The following is a 23,104-nucleotide window of genomic DNA, read 5'->3' on the forward strand; positions in this document are numbered from 1 at the left end:
TCATGAATCCAATGTGTCAAGACTTGTTTCAGCTGGCAGAGAAGCGCTGTATGAAACTGGCTGTGGAATTCCTGCTGCTGTGTCTCTTCGGGTGCTGCAAGGCAGATGGAAAGGACAGATGATGATGAAAAGTTGCAGCCTGAGCAGAAGGCAAATGCATCCCAAGTACGCAGTTGTGTAAATGATGTTATTGTCAGCAACGTGTCGATGTACTTAAAAATTCATCACTGTGTTGCGAGTGACAGCTGGGCACACCGAGAAGGGACCTGGAGCAGTTCTGCTGATGAGACACTCTGGTAAGACACTGCAAGGCAGATGATGTTGGGAACTCCTGCTGAATCCCTGGGTTGACCAGGTGTGATGAACCCAGAAATGCAGACATTCAGGTGAGTCTCCAAAATGGAAAACAAATTCACCTCTTTCCTTTCCAAAGGGATACCCTTATGTGTCAGAGTTAAGAAACGGATGCAGAATTTTGAAGAAGTGGGTTCTCTTAATGCTTGCTTTTCTATGTTAGGATCAGTGTATAGCTGTCAGCTGTGTTACAGGAAAAGATTTCTTCTCATAAATCAATTCACTGCTAGGAAACCAAAATACTCAATCTGTCATCAGAGTAAGAAGGGAAAGTAGGTAAGCTTTAGTCCTTGGAAGCAGTCCAGTAAGGGGCTGCTTAGACTGAAAGCCTGATACATTTTGAGAACTTCTAAAGTAAACCTCATTTTAAAAGGAGTACTTTAGTCCTCAGTCAGCCCTGTTTAAATGAACAAAATGAACAACTGCATAATGGGGGGGTAGGGGGGGAGAGAGAAGCTGTAGATATTGAATTCGTAGCTCAGAGATTCATCTTGGTTTGAAACACAGAACATATGATGACACCAACCCCTTCCAGTGGAGTTCCTGTACGGAGGGAAGGGCCAGTGCTGCTTGATACCATGTGTTTAAAAGGCAAGAGACATTCTGAGGCTGAGGCGGAACTAGAAAGGCTGCAGCGAGAGCCCCAGTTCATGAGGAGATGAAAGGTGTTGCTTTTCCTAAAAGCCTGATGCTATCCTAACAGAGTCAAGGGTTTTGGATAGTTGTTGGGTTTTGGGGGTGGGGACAGTCACTTGTCATGTGTGTCGTATTTCTCCCTCTTCCTTTTCCCTAGCTGGTACCTTGGATCCTTGTCAGCTCCTGTGCTGGGAAAACAAGACCTACCGTGACTGGCATGCAGGACAGTTGTCCTTTCTTAACTCTTAGTTGCGGTAAGGAGTTCTTAAGCTGGCTTACAAAATGGCTCAGTGTGGTCCCAGCTCCAAGCAGCACTCCTGAAAGGCAGGAGGATTGTGTGACTCCGGAAAACGTGCATGAAGCAAGAAGACTAGTGCTTTTAAGACTTGGTAGCTCCAGCTCCGTAGCATAGCAGTGCAGTGTTACAGCATAGCAGTGTTGTCTGGCAATTACTGCATTAAAGATTTGCACTGGGTTTTATATATTTAATTTTGTTAACCAGATGTAGTGTTTCTTTCCTCGTGCTTTAGTAGCTTTGTGGAACACCAATAAATAAGAGGATGACTTAGTTCATGGAAATCAGCCAAGTTGTGAAGTGCTACCAATGCTTTTTCAGCCTTAACCACTCATTTATGTTGCAGCTGTTTAGCATAGAGTGAAATCTCCTTGTTGCTGTGCAGATGCTTGGTTTACGGTTTCAAAAGTAGGGATGCAAAGAGCAGAGTCTGCAACAGCTGCTGCATTTTGATCTGCAGTTCGGCTCACATTGTGCTCGTGCTGTAAGGAGGAACTGCTGTTCCGTGTCCACCCTGGTTCCCTCCTCCCCCAAGAAGCTAAACTTCAGCCTTGTGTCTTCATTGCTTCTATTTTTAACTATGTTAATGAAGGGGCCAGGGCTGTGTGCATAATGTGGAAAGAACGTTGATTTCCACATACAGAGGACTTTGTCTGCAACTGTTTGAAGACTTGCTGTTGTCTGTGCAGTCACCATTCTTCTGCTAGAGTCTCAGCTGTTTACTGTTTAGCCATGGATGACAACAGCCGCTCTGTCACGTGTGTGCTTTCACTGAACTGCATTCTTTATTCAGATGCCTCTGTAGCTCTGGCATCATCTCTGTCTTGTGTGGTTACCTTACCATGATGGTAGGTAGCTCTCTGGTGATATGCCCTGGAAAGCCCTACCTGGCGCTCCGGGGATGTTGGGCATTGCCATTCATGCCAGATCAGCAGAGCAGCTGCCTTGCTCCAGGGTTTTATGGCTCCAAAGCACCCAGCCAGTTATGACACATCCCCCACTTCTACCATCCTCACTCAGCTAAACCTGGCCAATGTGGGGGATCCTGCCCTCCCCAAGCACACTGAGCTTGAGGAAGTAAATGTAAATACAAACCCCAAGGTACTACACCAAAAAATAGATTTCTTTTTAGGGAGGAAGTTGAGCAGTGCCTGTTTACCTTGGGCTGATGCACACCACAGCTGCACTGCTGGGTGCTGGCGTCTGTTCGGATTTTAGCAAGGCCAGTCAGCATTAGAAATGTTTCTTCTACCCAGCAGTGCTGCCAGGTTAGAGACAGCTCGAGTTGTTCCTGTCGCACACCAGCTGTAGGACAAACAGCTGAATAACTTAGAGAACTCATTACACTTCGGATGACCTTTCCTTACGGGGGGAGAGATGTGTGCATATGTGTGTGGTGTGTGTGTGGTGTGAAATCCTAGCTTTTCTCCCTCACTGAACAACTTAAGCTAAACCTGGAGAAATTTCAATCACTCAAGTGATAACTCTGCTCAGTCTTATGCCAGTAGTTAATGTTCTTTTTTTCCTCCCTCGTCATTCTTTTGACAAACATTGTTTTGTAAGCAAGAAACAACAAAAGTTAAAACTCAAATAGTGTCCCACATCTTGACACATGTGGCAAACCACTGGATTGCATAGATAAATAAGAGCTGCACACAGGAACACAGTCTGATAAACAATTTAAGTGTTTATTTGAAAAACAACAGCAGTACAAATGGGCAGGGGCAGACCGGGCCTACGCAGCAGTGGTAAGCCACTGCTGTCATAGGAGCTTGTAGAGTTTCCTTTTCTCTCTTGAGACTTCGCGTAGTACTGCTGCCACAGATACAAAAAGCACATTCTTTACAAGTGCCAACAGTTTCTAGGAGTGGAAGGGGCCATAAAAGTGTAAAGTGCTTAAAATATAAATCCGCCTTTAAAATTTGGTTTGCATATTTAAAACGTCAAATTACTTAAGTGACACAAGGGGTTTGTAGTGGTATTCTCCTTGCAAGGCACACTCAACCCTAAGAGACTTGACACCAGGTTGGGCAGCTTTGTTTAGGCTTGCAGGCACAGCTGATGTTTGCGATACTCCTTTGTCCTTTTCTGAGGAATGCTATCGGGAGGCTTCAGGACACCCTGAATTTTTAGCACCTCGGTACTCAGGATAGCTGCCCTGCTTTATGGATGGGCATGAAGGCAGCCAGCGTCCTGTCTGACGTGTGGAAAAGCGACTTCACAGAAGTTAAAACCAATGGTAGCCCTCAGGGTGGGAAGCTGCTTTATTTTGAAGCTTCTGAAAAAGCTGTATTTTAATGGAGAGGCACAGGGAAGTCAGCTTTGGGCCTCGGCCTCACTGTCCCTTTGCCAATTTATCAACTGACTGAGTTTTCTTGGTAGGAAACAAACATGGTATTAAGATCAAGTGCCAAATTTCAGATCAACTAAAAATATGCTTTTAAAAAACAGTAACTCCAAAGCAAACGTGGGATTAAGTACATGTCTTCTCGTCTAAGTTATTTTTCCTGTCTGGAAGATCTGAAGGCAAGCTGATGGTAATCACCGGTACAAAGCTGACCTGATCCAGGAGAAGGGTGCCTCTGAAAGGTAAGATTACCTGGCATTAGAAAACATTATACAAAACAATTCTATGTCCTAAAAATTAGGTTTACTCTTAAGCTCCTTAAACTTACTTTAAATCGATGCATCAAGGCAGTATTACCCTCATGATACATCTTTTATAAAAGTAGAATGAAAATGTGATACAAAACTGGTTCCAAAATGAACTAGCTGTGGTTTCAGAGAGGTCCCTTCAACCAGCTTCTACATCTGAAATACCAGCAGTGTGGGCTCTATAGGCTCAATTTCATAGCAGCTTCATAGCTGTCTGCCATCAGGAGCTACTTTGTCAGGCTCTTGCACCTAATTCTCTAGCCAAAGCTTCTAGTTTTATCAGTGCACTGTAGAATGGCATCACAGACTTGGGACAAGGTCTTGATACACATCTGCAACTGTGTCATTCACCAAATGAGACCTTCTGCTCATTCTTAGTGGTTTACAGTCATGAATTAAACCTTTACCACATTTTACAGGACCACTTTACAGAGGTAGCAAGAAAATGACAGTGTGGGTTTGAGTGGGGGTGGGCTTGTGGGGTTTTTTTGTTTGTTTTAAAAAAGGGGGACACACCATCTTTCCAGTGTAACAGTTACTTGAAATGCTCTGACAAGCCATGCACAAGCCGCAGGTTCCCAACTGGAAATCACTGCAGGCTGGTCCCTCTGCTCTGTACTCACCTCAGCCATGGACACTTTGCTGAACAGTTTATGGGGATTAGATTCTGGTTTTTATCCCTAGTTCTTAGTTCAAAGTTTCACACATGGCAGTGTTAAGCTACTTACTGCTGGGGGGGTACAAAGTGTTTCTTGACTCTTCCTGCTCTAACAACTTAGAAGTACTCCTGACAGCGTGTGAAATGTCAGGGGGAAGCATGGTCTCTTCTGTCACTGCAGTTTCTAACCTTCCTGATCTTCCAACCCTCCATTTTTCTAGCTCTGTCAGAAGGACTAAGGCCACTCCTATCCCTGGGGTGATACATAAATTAACTGCACTCAGGGCCATTCAGAAGCACAGCTGGTCAGTTGCATTCAAAGACATCAGCTGTGCTTGTGGGTCCTGAAAAGAATATACGGTTCCAAGGGTTAGGCCTTCCAGAATTGACTTGGTTTGCCTTAAAATGTACACACTTGCCCATTCCAGCACTAAATCTATACTGATTTCTTAGCTGCCGTTACTAATTCATCTTTCCACCTCTTGTTTGCAGAGCTCGCTCCTCTGAAAAATATTCCTACTGCTGGTAACACACCAACTGAGTGAATAAAGCTATCTGCAGTCCATAAGCTTTATTGATGACCTTTTGCCACCAATGGAAATGGCTTGTAAGCTGCCTGCATAGGTAGCTCCTCCTTGGAGAATTCCCATACAAATTTGCAAAGCCAAATTTGAGGCCTTCCATAACAACTACAACAACTCCAACACAGTAGAACTGTTGGAATTGTTTAGTTCTAGCTTCTCCCCTCCTCTCCCAGCGATATGTTAATGGTGCTCACAACATAGTCCTTAGAAGACTTGATAAAAAACTGGCAGTCTGACAGCCAGGCTAAAGATGTCTCCAATGAAAGATTTTCCCATATTCCTCCAAAATGTCTATGTGTCAACAGGTCACCTGGAATGGAAAGTTACTGGCAGCCTTTTCACTGAATTGTTGCCACCATCTTCATACAGAATGGGGCTGCTGCTTTAAAGATTCTTATTTTGTTAGTTAGTGATTTGCCTTCATCAGAGAAGCAAAAATGACTTACTTGTTTTCACAGGAAGGGAGGATCACCTTTAAAACTTTGAGAATAAGAGCTGCTCCAACAACTCCTACTACAATGACTTCCATCAAACTGAAGAAGATGGGTAGAGATTGCAACCAGAATCTGCACAACACTTTCCTCAAATCTTCCACCCATTGGCACATCACCTACAACCAAACAGGTAAAAATAAAAAGACAGGCTGCAAAACACAGCAAGTGCAGGTTTTGTAGATACTGGTGAATTGCATTTTGTGGTGATAGTTTTACTGGAATTTATGTATGCTTAAACATACATACAAGCAGGATGGAACTGACTGGTGACTCACAGCTCTTCTGCGAGGTTTGGAACAGGCGAAGGTTTAATTCTCTGCTCATCCTGGCAGAGTTCTCTGAGAGGAAAGGCCACTTTGGAAAATAAAGGACACTTGAACAGAGCAGGTGAAGGGTGAGCAATGTGGCCTAGGTGTAGAGAAGCTGCGATACCATGGCAGTGTACAGCAGGGAAAGGGTTACTGGCAGCCTGGGAGAGGGGCAGCACCTTCTCTAGCCTCTCTGTAACTTTCAACCTACTGTTCTGGCCCTCCTGGCTCAGCAGGAGGTTATAAAGTGTTTTCTTTAAACCACAGAGAAGGCCATGACGCCTGTCCTTACCTCATCTGGAACTGAAACTTCTCAAGATGTTGCTGTGTTTCTTACAATGGGTGAGAGCAATGGCCCATCTCCCAGAGGGGTAAAACTGACTTAAAGCTACATGATACTTGAAACAGTATGAAGGCTTTGCTTGGTATAAATATCACAACTCTTGTGTCATGAATATCTATGAGGTCAGAACATTGCTGGATTCTGAAGTAGAAACATCCCACATTTCCTCACTGCTAAGGGGTAATTTAGGAAGTGTTTTGTTTGTTGTTTTTTCGGGTTTGTTTTGGGTGATTTTGTCAGGGTTTTTTAAGTTTACTAGAGTGTCTGTAAAAGTCTGTTTTTCTTAGTGGCCGGCTGTGGGGATTCCTTAGCCTTCTGTGGAAGTAAACATAAAGTAGTAAAGGAAGTAAACATCTGGAAGATACTGCCAGATACTTCACACAATAGAAAATCCTGGTCTTTAATGAATATAAAGCAGTAAAGCAGTACTCTGAGAAGTCAAAATACTAGGTTAAGCAGGAATGGCAATTACAGAAATGAGCTATTACTTATTATGCTGGTTTTTGGTTGGGGTTTTGGTTTTGGTTTGGTTTTTTGTTTTTTTTTTTCCCAAATTAAAAATAAAGGATGAAAGACAAAGGCCTAGGAATGTTATACACCTTCTTACCATCTTCAAATGGATGTTGCGTTTGGTCTTCACACGAGGAAGATTCACTATTTAAATCCTAACAATGCTGGGTTTGTTTACTTTGTTCTGTAAACATCCACAAAGGAGAGGAAAACGTAATATTTACATATGTTGCTGTAGAGAAAATTGAAGATGGGGAAGGAAGTTCATTCCCTCAAACTGCAATACTGGATAACATTCAGCTTTATCTGCAGCATGTTACTACAACTTTTCCTCCTAGGAATGTCACCAAGCTGTATGTATTTCATCCCTTGGGAAACAGGGGACAAAAAAGAGGGAGGGAGGGAGGGAGGGAGGGAGGGGAAAACCCCTGCTTCTCCTTTTTAAACCACTCTTTAAAGGTTTATACTAATAATTCAAACAAACAACAAAACTACCTTGTAAGAAGATGGAGGTTCTATCCTGAGAGGGGTCTCTGGTAACTTGCCAGGTAATGCCTCTTCATCTACTGTGGTTTCCACTTGCCGGATGAGGTACTGACTGGTAGTTTGCAGTGGGTCTTGAATATCTGAAGAAGAAAAGCTAGAGTTCAGTGGGGAGCTTGTTTTTTATTTGACTCACTGCTCAGGAAGCCAAAGACATGCTGCATTTCTGTACTTATGGTACATTTCTCACACATTTATAGCAAGAACACAGAAGGCTGACTTTTTTGTTTACTTGAGTAGTGAACTTGCTAAGCAGCAGTGTTGAGTGCAGCCTCAGCTGTCCCCTTAAATTCAGCTTCAATTTCAGCTGCCGCCAGATTAAAAAGTGAAGAACTAGATCAAAATATTTCATCTCCTGTGAAATCCCGGAGAGTTTTTAATTAAACAGAACTGAAATAAGATTAAGGCATCAAATAACTACTCTTGCTTTTAAGATACTCAAGTTTAATAACATAAAATTATTCTCTGGTTTGGAAGTGACCCAGACAGGTATTTCCTCTCCAGTTTTCTCTTTCATTCTCAGGAAAAAGGAGGAGCTTTAGAGAAACTTCCATCACAGCTCTGAGAGAGAAATTTATTCCTGTGAGATGTCTGGGTTGCAGACTGACAAGTACCAAGTGCTTCAAAGGAGAACAGATTTGAAAACAAACAAAATACCTAAACGTAGAAGAGTTGAATTTAGATGTTTTAACAAAAACCAAAACCAAACTCGTTAAACAAAACATTTCCATGTCAAATGAAGAAACTGTTCCACTATGTAAAACACAGGAAATAATGATGTTCTTTGCCCTTGTAAAGGAATACATAACCATGGATAAAAAAATATTACGCAACAGCTAAGAGCGATACCTTTTCCTGAGAGGCTGGGAAGTGTAAATAACATGTCGTTGTCCCTTGGGATGGAATACAGCATGCTCTCTTTCAAAGGGACAGTGTAGTTTGAATGTCTAAGTACTCTCAGGTCCTTTACTAAAATATCTATTTCTGTTACTTCTTCTTGCTGAACCTACGAGAGATACAAACGTTGATATTGCTGAGTTTAAAGTAAGAGTGAAGTAGGCTGGCGAAGAAAACCAATGCATCACATAAAACTCCAGGCCATTAACATTTAGACATAGGGATGTTAAAAAAATACTGATTCATATTATATATACCACTCACTTTATAGATAATACCACATTAGAAAATGTGCTGAACAGATTGAGTCTCTCTCTCTGCACAAGCATGTGGTAGTTGCTCCATGGGCTTTTACTCAAGTCTTAACGTAGCTCTTTATGATCCTCTTTCAGGGAGGCATTTTAGGGCATGGAAAACTCAAGTATGTAGTGAAAGAGCACTTGCAAACATTGAAAGTGTTGCTGAGGCAAGTCTGACAGTTCTGCTTTTGTAGCAGTGTTGATTTTTTCCAACAACCAAAAGAGTATGTGTTTTCCTCCTTTTCCAGTGATACACTGGACCCATTTCACTTAATCACTGCAAGCATTGCTTATATAGAACATATTCAGCATAACTCATGCTACATTCAGTAACTGCATTGTGAGGCCAAGAACTGACAGAAATCCAGAGTGTTTATGATCATAATTATAACTGCTACATAGAAATGTAACTAACAAAAGAGGAATGGAGCATGTGATAGCTTCACTCATGCTTTCAGAACAATCTCCTTTTGCTTCACACACACAGAGAACAATGTGCAGAAGCAGATGATCATTACTGTCAGCTGGTATCTAATAAGATGGAAAACTTTTGATTTAAACAATTAAGGAAACCGCGGTAGCTTTCTGGTTGCTCTTGCCAGGTCCCTGTGAAGATCTGAAATGCATTGTGATGCCTAGTTTGAGATGTGCCTCTAATTTGAGATTGTGTAACTACTGAATCAAACCAAGGATATATTAGCCTCCTAGAAGTGGGATAAACACTTCATTAGAAAAGCTTCAAAGTTCTCAGTGGGATTTTTCATTAACAGAGTGAAAATTTGACACTATGCAGATCCCTGTTAAAAACACGCCATGCTGAGCGTGCAATTCATGAAGGACCCAGCAGTATTATCATCATTCTCCTGTTACAAAAAAAGGCAGCAGAACATACGGCAGCTTCAAAAGAGCCTGGCCACGTGTAAGATGCAGACATATACTGAACCAAAAATATGACACTTTTGCTGGTTCAGCAGCTGTCTCTTCTCTTCAGAACCTCTCTGGCTGGAAAAATAACTATACTTTATTGGTGATTTTGAGAACTCAGTTCTGCACATTTCAATCTCAGCTGGCACTGTAACCCCTCATGTTCGCTGGTATTTGTGCAAATACTGATAGAATGTAGGGGGTTTTCCTGTTCATCTCAAAATCAATGTTCATTATTAAGATTTTTATCCAAATGAATTAATTATCTTACATGCAAAATATTCCAGGGCTAAGCTCTCAGATATTGTGGGCTTTCACAACAAGCCCACCTGCCATAAGAGTGTGTTCCTGTAAGCTGTTCCCCATGCTATATACCTGAAACCCTTTGTTAGCTTGGGATAAAAAGTGGGGAAAACCTCAGGACTAATAACGAGCCCATGCCCCGTTTGTTTATTTTGTACATTATTTGTAAATGAAGTATTGCTTGTGAGTCTGACTTTGCATATGTGCCTGTGCTGAAAGAGCACGGGACAGTGATGTTCTAACACTTATTAAATTATAAATAATTAAATTATTAAAATACAAATAGAAGCATTAAAACTTGAAGACTCCTCATGAATCACCCTCACTACTACACAAGTAAATTAGGTTGGTATTACCTCCCTCACTACTGTGCTAGCCAGCATTAGCTTATGTACTTTGTGCTCTAACCACCAGCCAGACACATGTAAACCTTTGAATTGTTGGTAACTACTTGCCTCTCATAAATTAAAACCAAGCAGAATGTTGGGGGGTTTTTTACCTGTTTTCCATCAATTTCTGTCACTTCTTCCTGAATGACAATCAGCTGCAAATCAGAATTGGATGCCAAAGGCCACTTGTGAACCATGATGCGAACGCTGACGGTTCCCAGGCGCTGCTGACCTGGTAAGTTATCCAAGTTTCTGTTCTCCACTGTTAACACACAATGTCACAGTTTTCAAAGAGAAAACATCCCAACCAGAAAGCAGTAAGCAGAAAGCAGTATACAACCACGGGGCAAACAGTTGCAACTCTGACCTAGATGCAAAGGCACATGTAGCATTTGAATGAAAAAGTCATTACAACTACAGAGAACCACTAGCATCCAACCAGAGATGCCTGAACAGTTGTACAGAAGTCTGTACTATGCTGATGTCCTTAACACTTCCAATAAACTGCTGTTATAAACTGTAGTAATCTGGGCAACAGGTAAAACAGATGCCATGATTTTTTACCAAATGAAACTTGGAGCAGCTCTCATGATCCAACACAGCAGACAACAGCAGCACTGTCCGATCCCCAGACTGAGGAAGCTTGCAAACAACATCGCATCCCTGCCTTTGAGGTTTGCATTTAAGCATTCTAAGCAGCACTCCTTGGCTTTGCTATTGATGCATTCCTATTTAAGTTGTCCAAACAAGTTTATAAGAGTAATGCCACAGCCCAGTCAGCCACCTGTGTAAACATCTTGATTCGCACAACATTTCCCTTCCTCTCAATACAAACATGCTCTTTTCCACGCACACCTAATATACTACTCAAGGCAAGTTCCCTCATACATGTTTTTTGTGGTCCCTCCCATACACACTAAAACTGCCTTTCAATCACTGCTGTTTCTGCATAGACTTGGTACCCTTCTCCCAGCTACCGTACCTCTACTACAGGTGAGGGCACAGTAGAACTGCAGTGCTGCATCAGTGCAGGAGTGGTGGAGGTAACAAATCTCTGAGCATGAATATTTAGCTCAAGTTTATTTTTATACACATTCAGGACTGTTCTTCCTCTCTGTTAACAGGTAACAAGTATCTCAATATTCCTTTAGCGTTTTACAAACATTATCTGAATCTATTGTTGAGGATTTAATAAGTAAACAGTTAATAAATGTAACAGATAGATAGAGGTTACTGTGCTGAGGACTCAGACCCAAACATGGAGATAAGACAGTTCCAGGTTCCTACCTCCTACGTCAATTATATATTTTTCTCACTGTTTCAGATTCATGTTCATTCTTGCAGTCATTGCAAGCTATACAACTATGATTTGGGAAATTAATAGGAACTACAGTAGAGTGCTCAGTAGCTCTCAGAATTAGTCAATAAAATCGTATCTTTTTTTCTGGACTCAGTCATCTTGCAGGTAAATGACATTTTGTCTTGTTTTTCTAGGATAGAAAAAAATAGAAGCAATGGCAACACAACTATCCCAGAAAAAGAGAAATTAATTACTTGCTCTCCTCTGCAGAAGAGTGTCAAATTAATAATTGAACACGCTTGGGAATTTTGGGTTCAAGAAACAAGGTCATGGCTCAGAGAACCAATTTAGAAAAAGCATTAGTACTCTGTAAGTAAATGTCTGATTGTAAGGAGAGGATGACCTCAGAAACCAAGCTAGAGACTAACTGCACCTGATCCATCAAGAGATCATTCTGAATACAACAGAAACTTAAATCAAATGAGCATAATGGCACTTGTTTCATTAATTATACAGTATGCTCTGTGCATCTCAAAAAATCACAGGACTTTCCGTTCTTTCACAAAATGTGTAGCACTGAATCAGTGGAAAAAATAGCAGTGTCAAGATAATTCAAAGTCAGTAACCACTGCAGGACACTAGCAAAACTGCAGGATCTGTGCTGTAACAGCCTATCCAGCAGAAACTTGTTTGTCCAGTATACACAGAAATGAGATAATTAAAAGATCTTCCTAACAATAATTCATACTTTTGTTATTGGATCTCCTTTTGGATATATGCCAGCCAACATAGGGACACAGCCATTAGCAGGGTGGAGTTGCATCCTTCTGTTTACACTGTCCAGCTTGTAGTGCAAAACATTCCTTTGCAAAGATAGGCAGAGTCTGGATTTCAGATTAGGCCATTTACCTATACAGGCAAGGTCAGTGTGACTCGAGAACAGGCAGTCTGGTTTTTTCCACCCATTTTGGTAGCAAATTACCCTACCTTGGGAAATTATTTGCTTCTATGACGCTCAGGTTTGCAGAGTATGAAGAACATGTAGTCGCTGTAAGCTTTGGTGCTTAGATAACAGGGAAGCCAAATACCCCCAGGGGATAGGAAATAAAAAAACAAAGGGAATACTCACATATTACTGTTTGACATGTTACGTGGGCAACCCTGCTTTTCATAGGGAAATCATTTAGATATACCTGTCCATTAGCATAGGTGATATTAAAAACAACCTGAAAGACAGACAGAGAGAATGAGTGTATGGTTCCTGGCACTATGCTACAGTTCTGTTCTCAGAGGAACACACCACACTGACATCAGAGAAAACAATGTATTTGCATCCACACACAGACTCTTTTACTGCACATTAACTCACTGAATAAACAGAAAAACTGGACAAACCTGTGCTCTGTGAAATTCCCCATCGCTTTTCGACATCATAACATTGACTCTAATCGTTTCCTGGAAAACAAGGGTGAGAAGAGACATAAGTTTCTGAGGAAACACATCAGCCACTGCAGGCCACAGGCAATTTTCACACAGTCCTGACAGAATGATAACATAAACTCCCCAGAGCACATTCCCAAGCTTTCCATCCAGCAGACAGAAGAAGGAGAGATATGCTTACTTGTTTCATGTAAGGGTTGGTTTGGGGTTTTCCTCCTCTTTTTAATAAAGAGGATTGATGAGAAAGAATGACAGCTGCACCCCTTATGTATAAGGGTTTTTTTAAATAAAGATAGAATAATAATCATCAAGCTAAATTCTCAGGAGAACTTGTTTCACATGGATATAATGGCAAAGAAGTCTTGTATGAGCTGAAAAATAACAGACAATACAGCGTAAAAATCAGATTCTCTGTAAATGTTCTTTAAGCACTCCACTCAGTCTCCAAGATGAAGTACAATTTAATACACGTTAGCCTATACTAAAGAACACTCAGTTTTGTCAATGTCAGCAGTAATCCTGTTTCTTTTCTTTGGTTATCATTCCCAAATTATACCACATGGAACACCTCCACACTCAGAGGTAAGGGGGATTTGCTGCTTTCTTTCAAGCCCTATTAATTGCTATAATTTCTTGACTGACTCATTCTATCCTCTCATTTCGCCCTTGTAATGTCAGGGGCTGTTTTATAGATGGGACCTTGAATCTCCCTAGGGCTGACCCTGACAAAACCCACACAAAAGCCAAATCTCTCTTGGATATTGCCAAAAGTAATAATTGTCACACTGCTTTCCTGAGTCACTTCTTCAAAAATAATGTTAAGCTCCCTATTTGCCTTTTGGGAGCCTTAAATGATTCTAATTATGTTTCATTTTCCTCTGGAAAACCTCTCCATACCCTCAGCATCTCCTTCAGCTCTGTGTTTGAGTCGTGGTTTCACAACTAACAGCTAAAAAGCGAATCATGTCTCATTAAAAAGTTTAGCTCGGCTCAGAATTAATAAAATAAAAATTTAAATATATAAAAAGGCTTTTTGTTTGGCATTTTTTATAAAAAGACTAGATTTTCAACCAGGAAATACTTGAAATATACAGTACATAGCATGATATCGTCCCAGTTCGTGAACTACGTTAACAGGGGGAATGCTGGGCATCACCCGTTTCCTCCTGTGGGTGAAAGTGGGTGAGCTGGGATGGCGCTCTGCCTTCCTGGGAGCTGCTTCCAATAGGACCATAGAATCAGCCAGGTTGGAAAAGACTTTAAAATCATTCAAGTCCAACTATTACCCCAGCACTGCCCAGGCCACCGCTAAACCATGTCACTGAGGGCCTCAATCTACACAGTTTTGAACGCTTCAGGACTGCGATTCCACCGACTGGCCCTGGGCAGCCTGTTCCAATACCTGATCACCCTCTCTGTGAATAAATTGTTCCTAATATCCAATCTAAACCTCCCCTGGTGCAGCTCGAGGCTGTTACCGCTTGTCCTGTCGCTCGTTACTTGGGAGAAGAGACCGACCCCTGCCTCACTACGACCTCCTTTCAGGTAGTTGTAGAGAGCGATAAGGTCCCCCCTGAGCCTTCTCTTCTCCAGACTGAACAACCCCAGTTCCCTCAGCCGTTCCTCCTCTTTACCAGCGTCATCCTGCCTGGCCTGTCATTGTGTTTGGCATGTATCTTGTGGTTTTTGCCTCATGTAGATTTTGGTATGGGGTGTGTAGGGTCAGGAAGATTGGCTCCAGCAGGACCCGTTGAGTTTTGGGTGAGGCACTGCAGGAAAGACCAGTGGAAAGCCACTGGAAAAGAGCAGTGAGGAATTCGCCTCCAAGGAAGGATTAAGTGAACTGAGACCATTAGCATAAAACCAGGAAGACTGAGTTGGAGGACTGTTATTTTCCATGGGAAGATACTATGAAGAGTAACGAACAACTTGTTCATGAACTGCAGCAACGAAGCTTCAGTTAGACATTAGGAAAACTTTAATGTTAAAAGCAGCGGAGTACTAGAGTAAATAGTTTGAGAGAGTGTAAAAGTTCTGGACATGAGTGGAGCACTTTAAGAATAAGTCTGTCAGAATGACATCAATATAGTTGATTCTGACTTCTGGAAAAAATTGGTCTTCCTCTGGTCCTTGAGATGTTTCTGTATCAGCTCAGGAACGTTTAAAGGCAAGACAATTGAAAACCGATTATCTTGTTAGCAGCAGAATTTGTAGATGTATTTTGAAATGTTTCTTAGCGAGACTGGCATCAAGTCTTGTGCGACTGCTTAGTGAAGAGGCAAAACAAGAACGTACGATGACTCAGGAGAATGGATGTACAGAATATGGGAAGTTTACCAGTAGAATTTGTTGGATCTGGATGTGAACAGACTGGTCATGGGAAATGACAAACTATGAGTTCTCCCTTGCTCGTGAACACAAAATTGCAAGGGTCGTGGTGTAGCTGCTGTACTGGAGTATTAATCTTGCTCTAAGTTACTGAGTAGGTTTATGAACCCGTGCCATTCAGGAGATGCACCACCATCTCCTGAGATGAACAGTGAGGACAGGCATCTCCTTAAGGAAGATACTGGAACAGGACAGGCAGGCCATGCAGCAGGACCAATCCAACAGCCTGTGTCCATCAGAACAAGTAGCCGGGCTCCCTCCTCCCAGCTGCGTTCTTGCTTCTCTTGTGCTTGTCCAGCTCCTCCTGCTTCTTCAACTGACAGAAAAATAGTCTGGCGAAAAAAAGGGAACGTTTTCCTGCCAATTTAATGAGCTAAACTGGCTCACTGGCTCGGCGTAAACGAGGGGAAGGATGATGTGTGGGAGAGCGCTGTGCTCTTTCACTGGCAGAGGCAGCAAGCGGTTAAGCTGTCTTACTTGTCTGCACGCTGTGGATCTAATTTTTTGTTAACTCTGCACAGCACGGAAGTGATCCATTGACATATTTTCATCTCTTAAACATGTAATATGCTCTTCGAGTGCAAATTTTAAGTATCTACCAGAATTCATTACATGCTTTTGGATACTATGTCAACAGAATTGACAGCTGTTTTGCAGAAAAATAATCATTGCATATATAGCTCACTTTGTACATTTAATGCTCAGTTGCCGAGCATATCTATCTTGCCCTATGCCCTTCATTTTCAAAGAAAGCATTTGATAAAAAATACTAAAGTAGGGTGAATTTTCCTTTTTTTCAGCAGTCACACGCTATCAGTCATTTCCTTTTTCTTGTAATCTCAGTGAGTCACTGTAGATGTTGAAAAAAGATTACAAAACACTTTCTGCGTAAAAGAACTCAAATTGCATTTGAGGCTTAAAAATCGAAGGGCTATTAGGACTGCCTGGAAAATCCATCCTTTGTGCCCTCTGAATTCCCAGAAAAGAGAAAAACCTAGGAAGTAATGACACAAGGTTTTGACAATCTGTTTAACAGTTTGACAATGTAGAAGACGTACAGCTCTCAGTGCTACAGCTGAGAGCTGAAAGGTCAGAGGGTATTTATTTCTTTTGTTAACATACAGAATTCCTACAACATGAGAAGCAAGTAAGTGGTTTGAGGAAATTACAGGATGACAGAATAGATTACAATCCTGGGATTATATGGTTATTCTGGTTTATATTTTCAGTTTACAGTCTTCCAGTTCTTTAAGTAACTTGTTAATTTTCATTTAACGTAATAGCTAGGATTGAAGTCCTCAAGAGTGTCCAGTATAAACACCTGTTTCCCTAGAAGGGGCATTGAGAAGAGATTTCTCTCAGTGGTCAGAGAGTTTTCCTGCTGATCTGACAAATGCATCTGAAGCACCAATGACAGGGTCATTTTCCAACCAAAAGGTTATCTGTCTTAGATTTTAAGCCATGCTTCTTATGATGCCAGAATTTCTGCTGATCAGACCTGGATGTATTCCAGTTTTTTGGCATTCCTGGCTACCTGCATACCTACTGATTAACACCCGTTGTTTTTAAGGACTTTTTTACATTATAGTCACACTTCAGAAGCTATCTGTTCATGATAGAGTAAGCCAATCCTACAGTAATGAAGTCACTGAGAACAGGACATAGGTCCTCTGCAGTAATCCATAATATTGCACTGTCGAGTTCTGCAGAAGCTGGAAACATGAGTGTAAAAACTGTCTGTACAACTTACAATACACGTTTCCAGTATTACAACATCATGAAAGTTCACATCAATTTCAGACAGTCCTGTAATTCACTGGAGTAGCTGAGAACTGCACTTTGAGAGAGTGAGACTCAAAGGACAGCCCCAAGAAGCAGTTCAGGTCCTTAGGCATCAGGCTGTGCTTTCAGCTTACCACTGACACGATTCCATCATTCACAGCACTCTATCCCTTCCTGTGCTGGTGAAAGCCTTCAACACAACTCCAGTTCACACCGAAAATGGTCCTATCATTCTTAATGCTGTCACAGGATGTAGATGGCTCTCCTGAGTATTCCTATGATTTCTCATCACTGTTTTAGTGCTCCAGCAGTGGCATTTACAGCAGTAATGGCCACAGTACCTGTAAAGAGGACAGCACTTCCACCACGAATGCGTAACATTCTGCTCTAGGACAACTAGGCAACAGCAGTAACAGGGACATAGATTACAGTGAACTCGTGATTTTTTGTGAACTTAGATCAATAGAGATAAGCAGGCAGTGACAATTTTCTAATCATTTCCCTTCTATCATGTGCTACAATGGAACCCAGAAGTGTTAACTGGAGCAGTGTAATCCCAGTAGCTGCAGAAGAGCAAGATGGGGAAAAGATAGCAGCAAAGAATGTAAAGCATCTGGCATAAGGTAAACGTAATATTAATTGATTCTTTCAGACCCCCATAGCAATGACACACAAATCTAGAGAGAACATTTCACCTCATCTCAGCCTTTTATGAAAAATGCTGCACAAGACAAAGCCGTTGGGTCTGATCACGCAGGAACTTCAAACAGATCTGATGACAGAATCACAGAAAAACTTCTTCCAAGGGCAGTGGGTGCCTGACAGGGTGCGCTGTACAGTTTCTCCCAGTACAGGGTAATGGTTAAGCCCTCCACCACTGCATGAGTCGCATAAACCCTGTCTAGATTCAGGCACTTGCAGCCAGCCCACTTAAAGCACAGCTGTTCTTTATGGAGGCTCTCCAAACAAGGCTCTTTCTGCACTAGAAGGCCTGTGGGAAGTGGAGTGGGCAGCACTGGGAACAGATGGCATAGTGCTTTGCAAGAGGGCCAGCTGTACAGAGACTCCAAAGACAGACAATTCCCTCGCAGCGATTACACAGGCACTACTGGGATACACAGTTTGTGACAGGAAAATGTAAAGTCCAATGAAGGCTGCCAAGCAGGTATAGACAAAATGAACAGCATGTTTCTAAACTTGAAAAGAGATTATGGGAAAAGAAGTGTTTGAACAAACGAAACTACCACCCAAACTCACACCGTTTGAGTTCTGGCACTAACATGGACAACTGGTTCCATTCTCTGCTGCTCATAATTCTTTCATCAGACTCAAACCCAAGCTATGTTGTAGGATGCTGTCAGGCATAACTGAGTTCAGTAATAACCATGGTACAGGTTTGACTTGACAAGTCTGACCCGACAAGCTTGCAGGACAAGAATTAGTCCCTCACATTTTACACAATTTTAGTACAAAATCTTCTCCAGTAAGAGCTGGCATTATTAAACTGCGTGACAGTATTTAGGGTAAGATAATGAAATCCAGTATTTGCTGTAGTAACTAAAGCTGAACTATCTTTGTTAATATAAAAATATAACACAGTGCTTTGCTTTAATTTTCTGAACAAACACACATATTCCTTCCTTGCTTTACGATGATTCTCAGTATATTATTGCCTATCCTTTCCTTTGCCCTACATATGTTGCTAGAATCAATCACCTTTGCTTACTCTCTATTAAATCAATTCATACTATGAATATTTTATCAGGAGTTTTAAAAGGTGAATACTTAGTCCCACATCACCAGGACATGATTGCATCATGCTGCTTTAATTTAATCAAATATACATGGAAAGATGATGTCAGACCTTTTAGGCACAAAGTTCAGAACATGTGCCAGGCGGTTAATAGAGAAACTGGCACACAGCAATGAAAGAAACGTTTCAGCATGGCACTATTGACAAGTTTGTTCTTTGATTAAAATATATTACACTCACTGCACACATACTCAAATGATTGATGAAGATTACTTTCTTCTGTTGTGAAATAATCCATCCTCACAGAGGTTTCTTGCAGCCAATGAATAATGTTAAAACAATGTTTTTCAGGCAACTAAACTAAAACCCAAACCGATCTGGTAGGCAAGCACACCACGTAGAAAGAACATTGCTAAACCTGAATAATCAAGAAGCAAACAGAGTAAGCAAACAACAAAGCATTAGCATTTGGCCCACTGTGCTTTTAGCCAGTTCCTATCAGCACATTAAAAAAATATTCTAAAACACAAAACCGAATTCCTGACCTTGCACCAGAATAACATGGTCAGTTGTATTCCTGCATCATTCCCCACCTTTTTTTTATTAAAAAACCCCCACTTTGTCTACTATCAACCAATCTGTAACCCAGTTTTGCTTATCTAAATTTCAGGAGAGAGAAAAAACTGAAAACACACATGCTGGTGTTCAAAATAAAGTCTAGATTTCAAAACATCTTAAGAAATGACAAGTATTGCACAAGAACTGAGGCATTCACATTCCAGAGCTGAACAAAAGCATTTCAGCCTTACAAAACATTATTCCAATGTTTCAAAGTTTTTCCCTCAGTCCTTCCACTATGGTTTCTGTCGCATCACGGTCACCACCTTGGAAGCGAACTTTACTGCCATGTACAAGAACTACAAAACGTGAAGCTATCAGTAGTGTGCTGCCAGTGGGCTCACAGAATTGTTAAGGGCACAGTCGTGGTACTCAAAGAAAAGCTGTAGTGTTGATGCAGCCTGCTCCCAACCAGTCTGCAGCCCCAGGCCATGCTGAGGAAAGATCACGATTATTCTGACCCCAATACTCAATGTCTTAAGTGTGTAGCTTCTGAAGCCAACCTGACAGTATGACATTTTCGCTCTGCCTACTCCCACTGTAGGAACAGACAGTTCTGTTCCTGCCAGGCCACCATAAACCAGCTCATGCTCAAAACCCAGCAATAATGCTACTCAAAACTTTTTCAAGATGAACTGTGCCTTCTGCATCAAAATGATCCTGTATGTACAAAATTAAATAGCGCAGGAGGAAACACGAGTTTTTATTTTTTTGAGATTTAAAAAGAAAAAACACCAGAGTAAAAAAATGCATGTGTTCCCTTTTGACTATTGAAAGAGCTTTTCTGCATATACTTATGCCACCACTCCAGTATAAAGCTAAAAAAGCACAAACACTTGCAACCATCAAAAACTGAGCTGACAGATCACCTAAGCAGTATGACACAAATGGACAAACTCAACCCATGAACAGCACAGCTATGCCCACAAGGCATTACACCACAGTTACTAAGTCAAGCCCCATCAGCAGTCTAAACCATACCTATTCTATTTCTGCCCCCAAGCTGGCTTTCCACAGGACTGCTCTGGCACCGTGCTGCTGTGCTCACTTGTGCTTTCAGATCCAAAGATAGCAAGCGCAGATGTGCCTCCACTTCTTGTACAACTGCCAGCTGTGACAAACAACTTTAATGCTATTCAGTGGAAGACAGTCTCTGGGTAGATGGCAAGCAAGAGGACAGGTCTATACTCCATTGTCACTTCATGTGTCTTTTGGCACATTTGAGCTAGCACTCCCCTGCTCAGAGGGATAAGCAGAATACCCGGGGGCTGAGCTCTCTCTGCTCTCTTTAGTGCACCTGACTTCAAGCACTTTGGCACTTTTACAGGTGTCCGAAGATCTAGATCCCCATTTTGAAAACAGAGCTAAGCAAATCTCTCTTCAAACATTCCTATAGAGAAGCAGAAACCAGGAAGTAAACCCAGGAATCCTGCTTTGGAACACAGGATGTGCCAGTGCAGGGCCTCTGTCAGGCTTTCTTGGAAACATTTTACTTAAATAAAAACAAAAACCACTAAACATCAGCGACAACAAAACCCAAAACCATAGTAAATTTATTCACATGACAGCAACGTCACACTGGTTAGACAAGCGACTACAAACCCAAACCAGCTCTTCCCTCTTTGCGACCTCACACTTCAGGAGTTCACTATTACAACAATTAGAGGATGTATTCAGTCATGATTCAAGTACAAATCTAAGCATTCACTTCTCCTCAGTAATTCTAGAGGTTAAAGATCACCAGTACCACAGCACATTTTTTTATTCCCACTGAGGCTACCTCCTAAGCAGTACCCAAAAAAATTCCTTCCACTTTTTTAAAAAGCCACCAAACCTAATTTAAAACTAATCTCACCAAGATACCACTTAGGTACTGGAGCAAAAAACCAGAGCATGATGCCCCATAATATACCAATACATCGTAACCCTTTTCTTGGTTCAATTTGAGTACAGAAATCACTAAGAGCAAGCGTGGACCTAAGGCAGTGCATACTTCAATAGCACTGAAATATCCAGACGTGGGTAGACAAGCATAAGAATACAAAGTAAATACATCTACATGGCACAGAAGTAACAATCTCCCCCCGCAACCTGTCAAATATTATTTAGCACATCAAATCCTATATAAGTCATTAAACGGAGGGGGGAAATTACACGCACAGTAACCGGGTTTGTGGCAGATGCATAATTTTGTCCTTTAGTAACATTTTCGCACATTTAGACCGAAATGCACTCGAGCGGCAGGTCCAGCACTGTAAGCAGGGGTAACACACCTCAGCCTGCCGAGCGCTACGGCCGGAAAAACCCCTCGTACCGGCGCACCGCCCGCCGGTGCCACCGGCTGTGCCCGCTCCCCCAGCGGCGGCGATGCCACCCGCCCCGCCGTGTCAGCCGGCGGCCGAGCCGCTCACGGCCGCCCCGGAGCCGCCTGCGCCCCGGCACGGTCCGGCTCGCCCCTCGGCGGGACAGGGAGAGGGGCAGGAACAGGGAGAGGGGCAGGAACAGGGAGAAGGATAGGGACCGGCCCCGCCGCGCCCCGGCCCCGTCGGTACCTGGCCCAGCTGCGGCGGCGCGGCGGGGCCCGGCGGCGCGGCGGGGCCCAGCAGCGCGGCGGCCAGCGGCAGCAGCAGCAGCGGCGACGGCAGCAGCAGCTCCGGCCGTCCCAACGCCGCCTCCATCTTGCGGGAATTAAAACAAAGTGAAACATCAACAAGCGGCGGCAGAGGCGAGGCGGGGCGGGACCGGGAGGAAGATGGAGAGGCGGTGCCTGGCCCCCTCCCGCCGCCTCCCTCCCTCCCTCCGTGCCTGCCCGCGTAACATTAAAGCTCGTCTAGTTCCAGCCCCCTGCCATGGGCAGGGACACCTTCCACTAGAGCAGGTTGCTCCAAGCCCCTCTGTCCAACCTGGCCTTGAGCACTGCCAGGGATGGGGCAGCCACAGCTTCTCTGGGCACCCTGTGCCAGCGCCTCAGCACCCTGGGCATGTGTGGAGACGTGTGCTTGCTCCTACAAATGGCTCGTTACCATTAATAGGTGATTACAGCCTTTGAAAGCACTTTGTATAATAATTACTCATATAGCTAATGTTAATAATTAATACTCTATATGAAATACCCAATGTACACTCGTCAAACTGATCTACTTCCTTCGCTCCCCGAAGACACCTGCGGTTGTCCACCATCAGCAAGGGTTATATATGGCCAGAGCAATGCCAACCTGAGTTCTAAGCACCACATGTCAAGAAAGGTTTCTTTAAAGCAAAAGCGCTCAGCGTGCCCAGGGGGTAGTAGAGAGAGTTATCCGAAAGTAAAAAAAGGACAAGATGAAGTTTTAAAGAGCTGGATGTCTTCAGCGTAGAGAAGAGAACACAGGGAAGTTTAACAGTGGCAGTCAAAGCCATGGAAGTACCAGGCAAAGAGGAAAGGAAACAATCTGGATCTCCAAGTACTCGGTGGGTATGAAGATTAAAAGTGCTTTAAGAAGGATTGCCATTGTCTGTTAGCAGACTTTCTAATGGTAAAGGTGGCAAACATCTCTACAACGTGTCTGGGGAGGTTTTACTATAGCCAGGGCAGGGCAGTAAATAAGCTGCCTTGTTGCAGCAGTCTGTAGTCTGATTTTATATCACTCTA

The 23,104-nt window shown here is 42.6% G+C and overlaps 1 protein-coding gene across 2 annotated transcripts; it reads right to left on the reverse strand.

The window, feature by feature from the left end:
- Positions 1–2,951: 2,951 nt before the first annotated feature.
- Positions 2,952–22,210, reverse strand: GINM1 (glycoprotein integral membrane 1). 2 transcript variants are annotated; one of them, XM_030500196.1, is made up of 8 exons: positions 22,026–22,210; positions 12,888–12,947; positions 12,622–12,718; positions 10,303–10,454; positions 8,230–8,386; positions 7,333–7,463; positions 5,629–5,792; positions 2,952–3,867 (listed from the first exon to the last, which is right to left on the reverse strand). In XM_030500196.1, the coding sequence occupies exons 1-8, from the start codon at positions 22,149–22,151 to the stop codon at positions 3,759–3,761; spliced, it is 996 nt and encodes a 331-aa protein (XP_030356056.1). In that variant the 5' UTR covers positions 22,152–22,210; the 3' UTR covers positions 2,952–3,758. The 2 variants fall into 2 exon arrangements, with proteins under 2 accessions (XP_030356056.1, XP_030356058.1); XM_030500198.1 differs by lacking the exon at positions 22,026–22,210 and adding an exon at positions 16,642–21,735.
- Positions 22,211–23,104: the final 894 nt, after the last annotated feature.

This window comes from Strigops habroptila, chromosome 10 (assembly GCF_004027225.2).
Source record: "Strigops habroptila isolate Jane chromosome 10, bStrHab1.2.pri, whole genome shotgun sequence".
NCBI lineage: Eukaryota > Metazoa > Chordata > Aves > Psittaciformes > Psittacidae > Strigops > Strigops habroptila.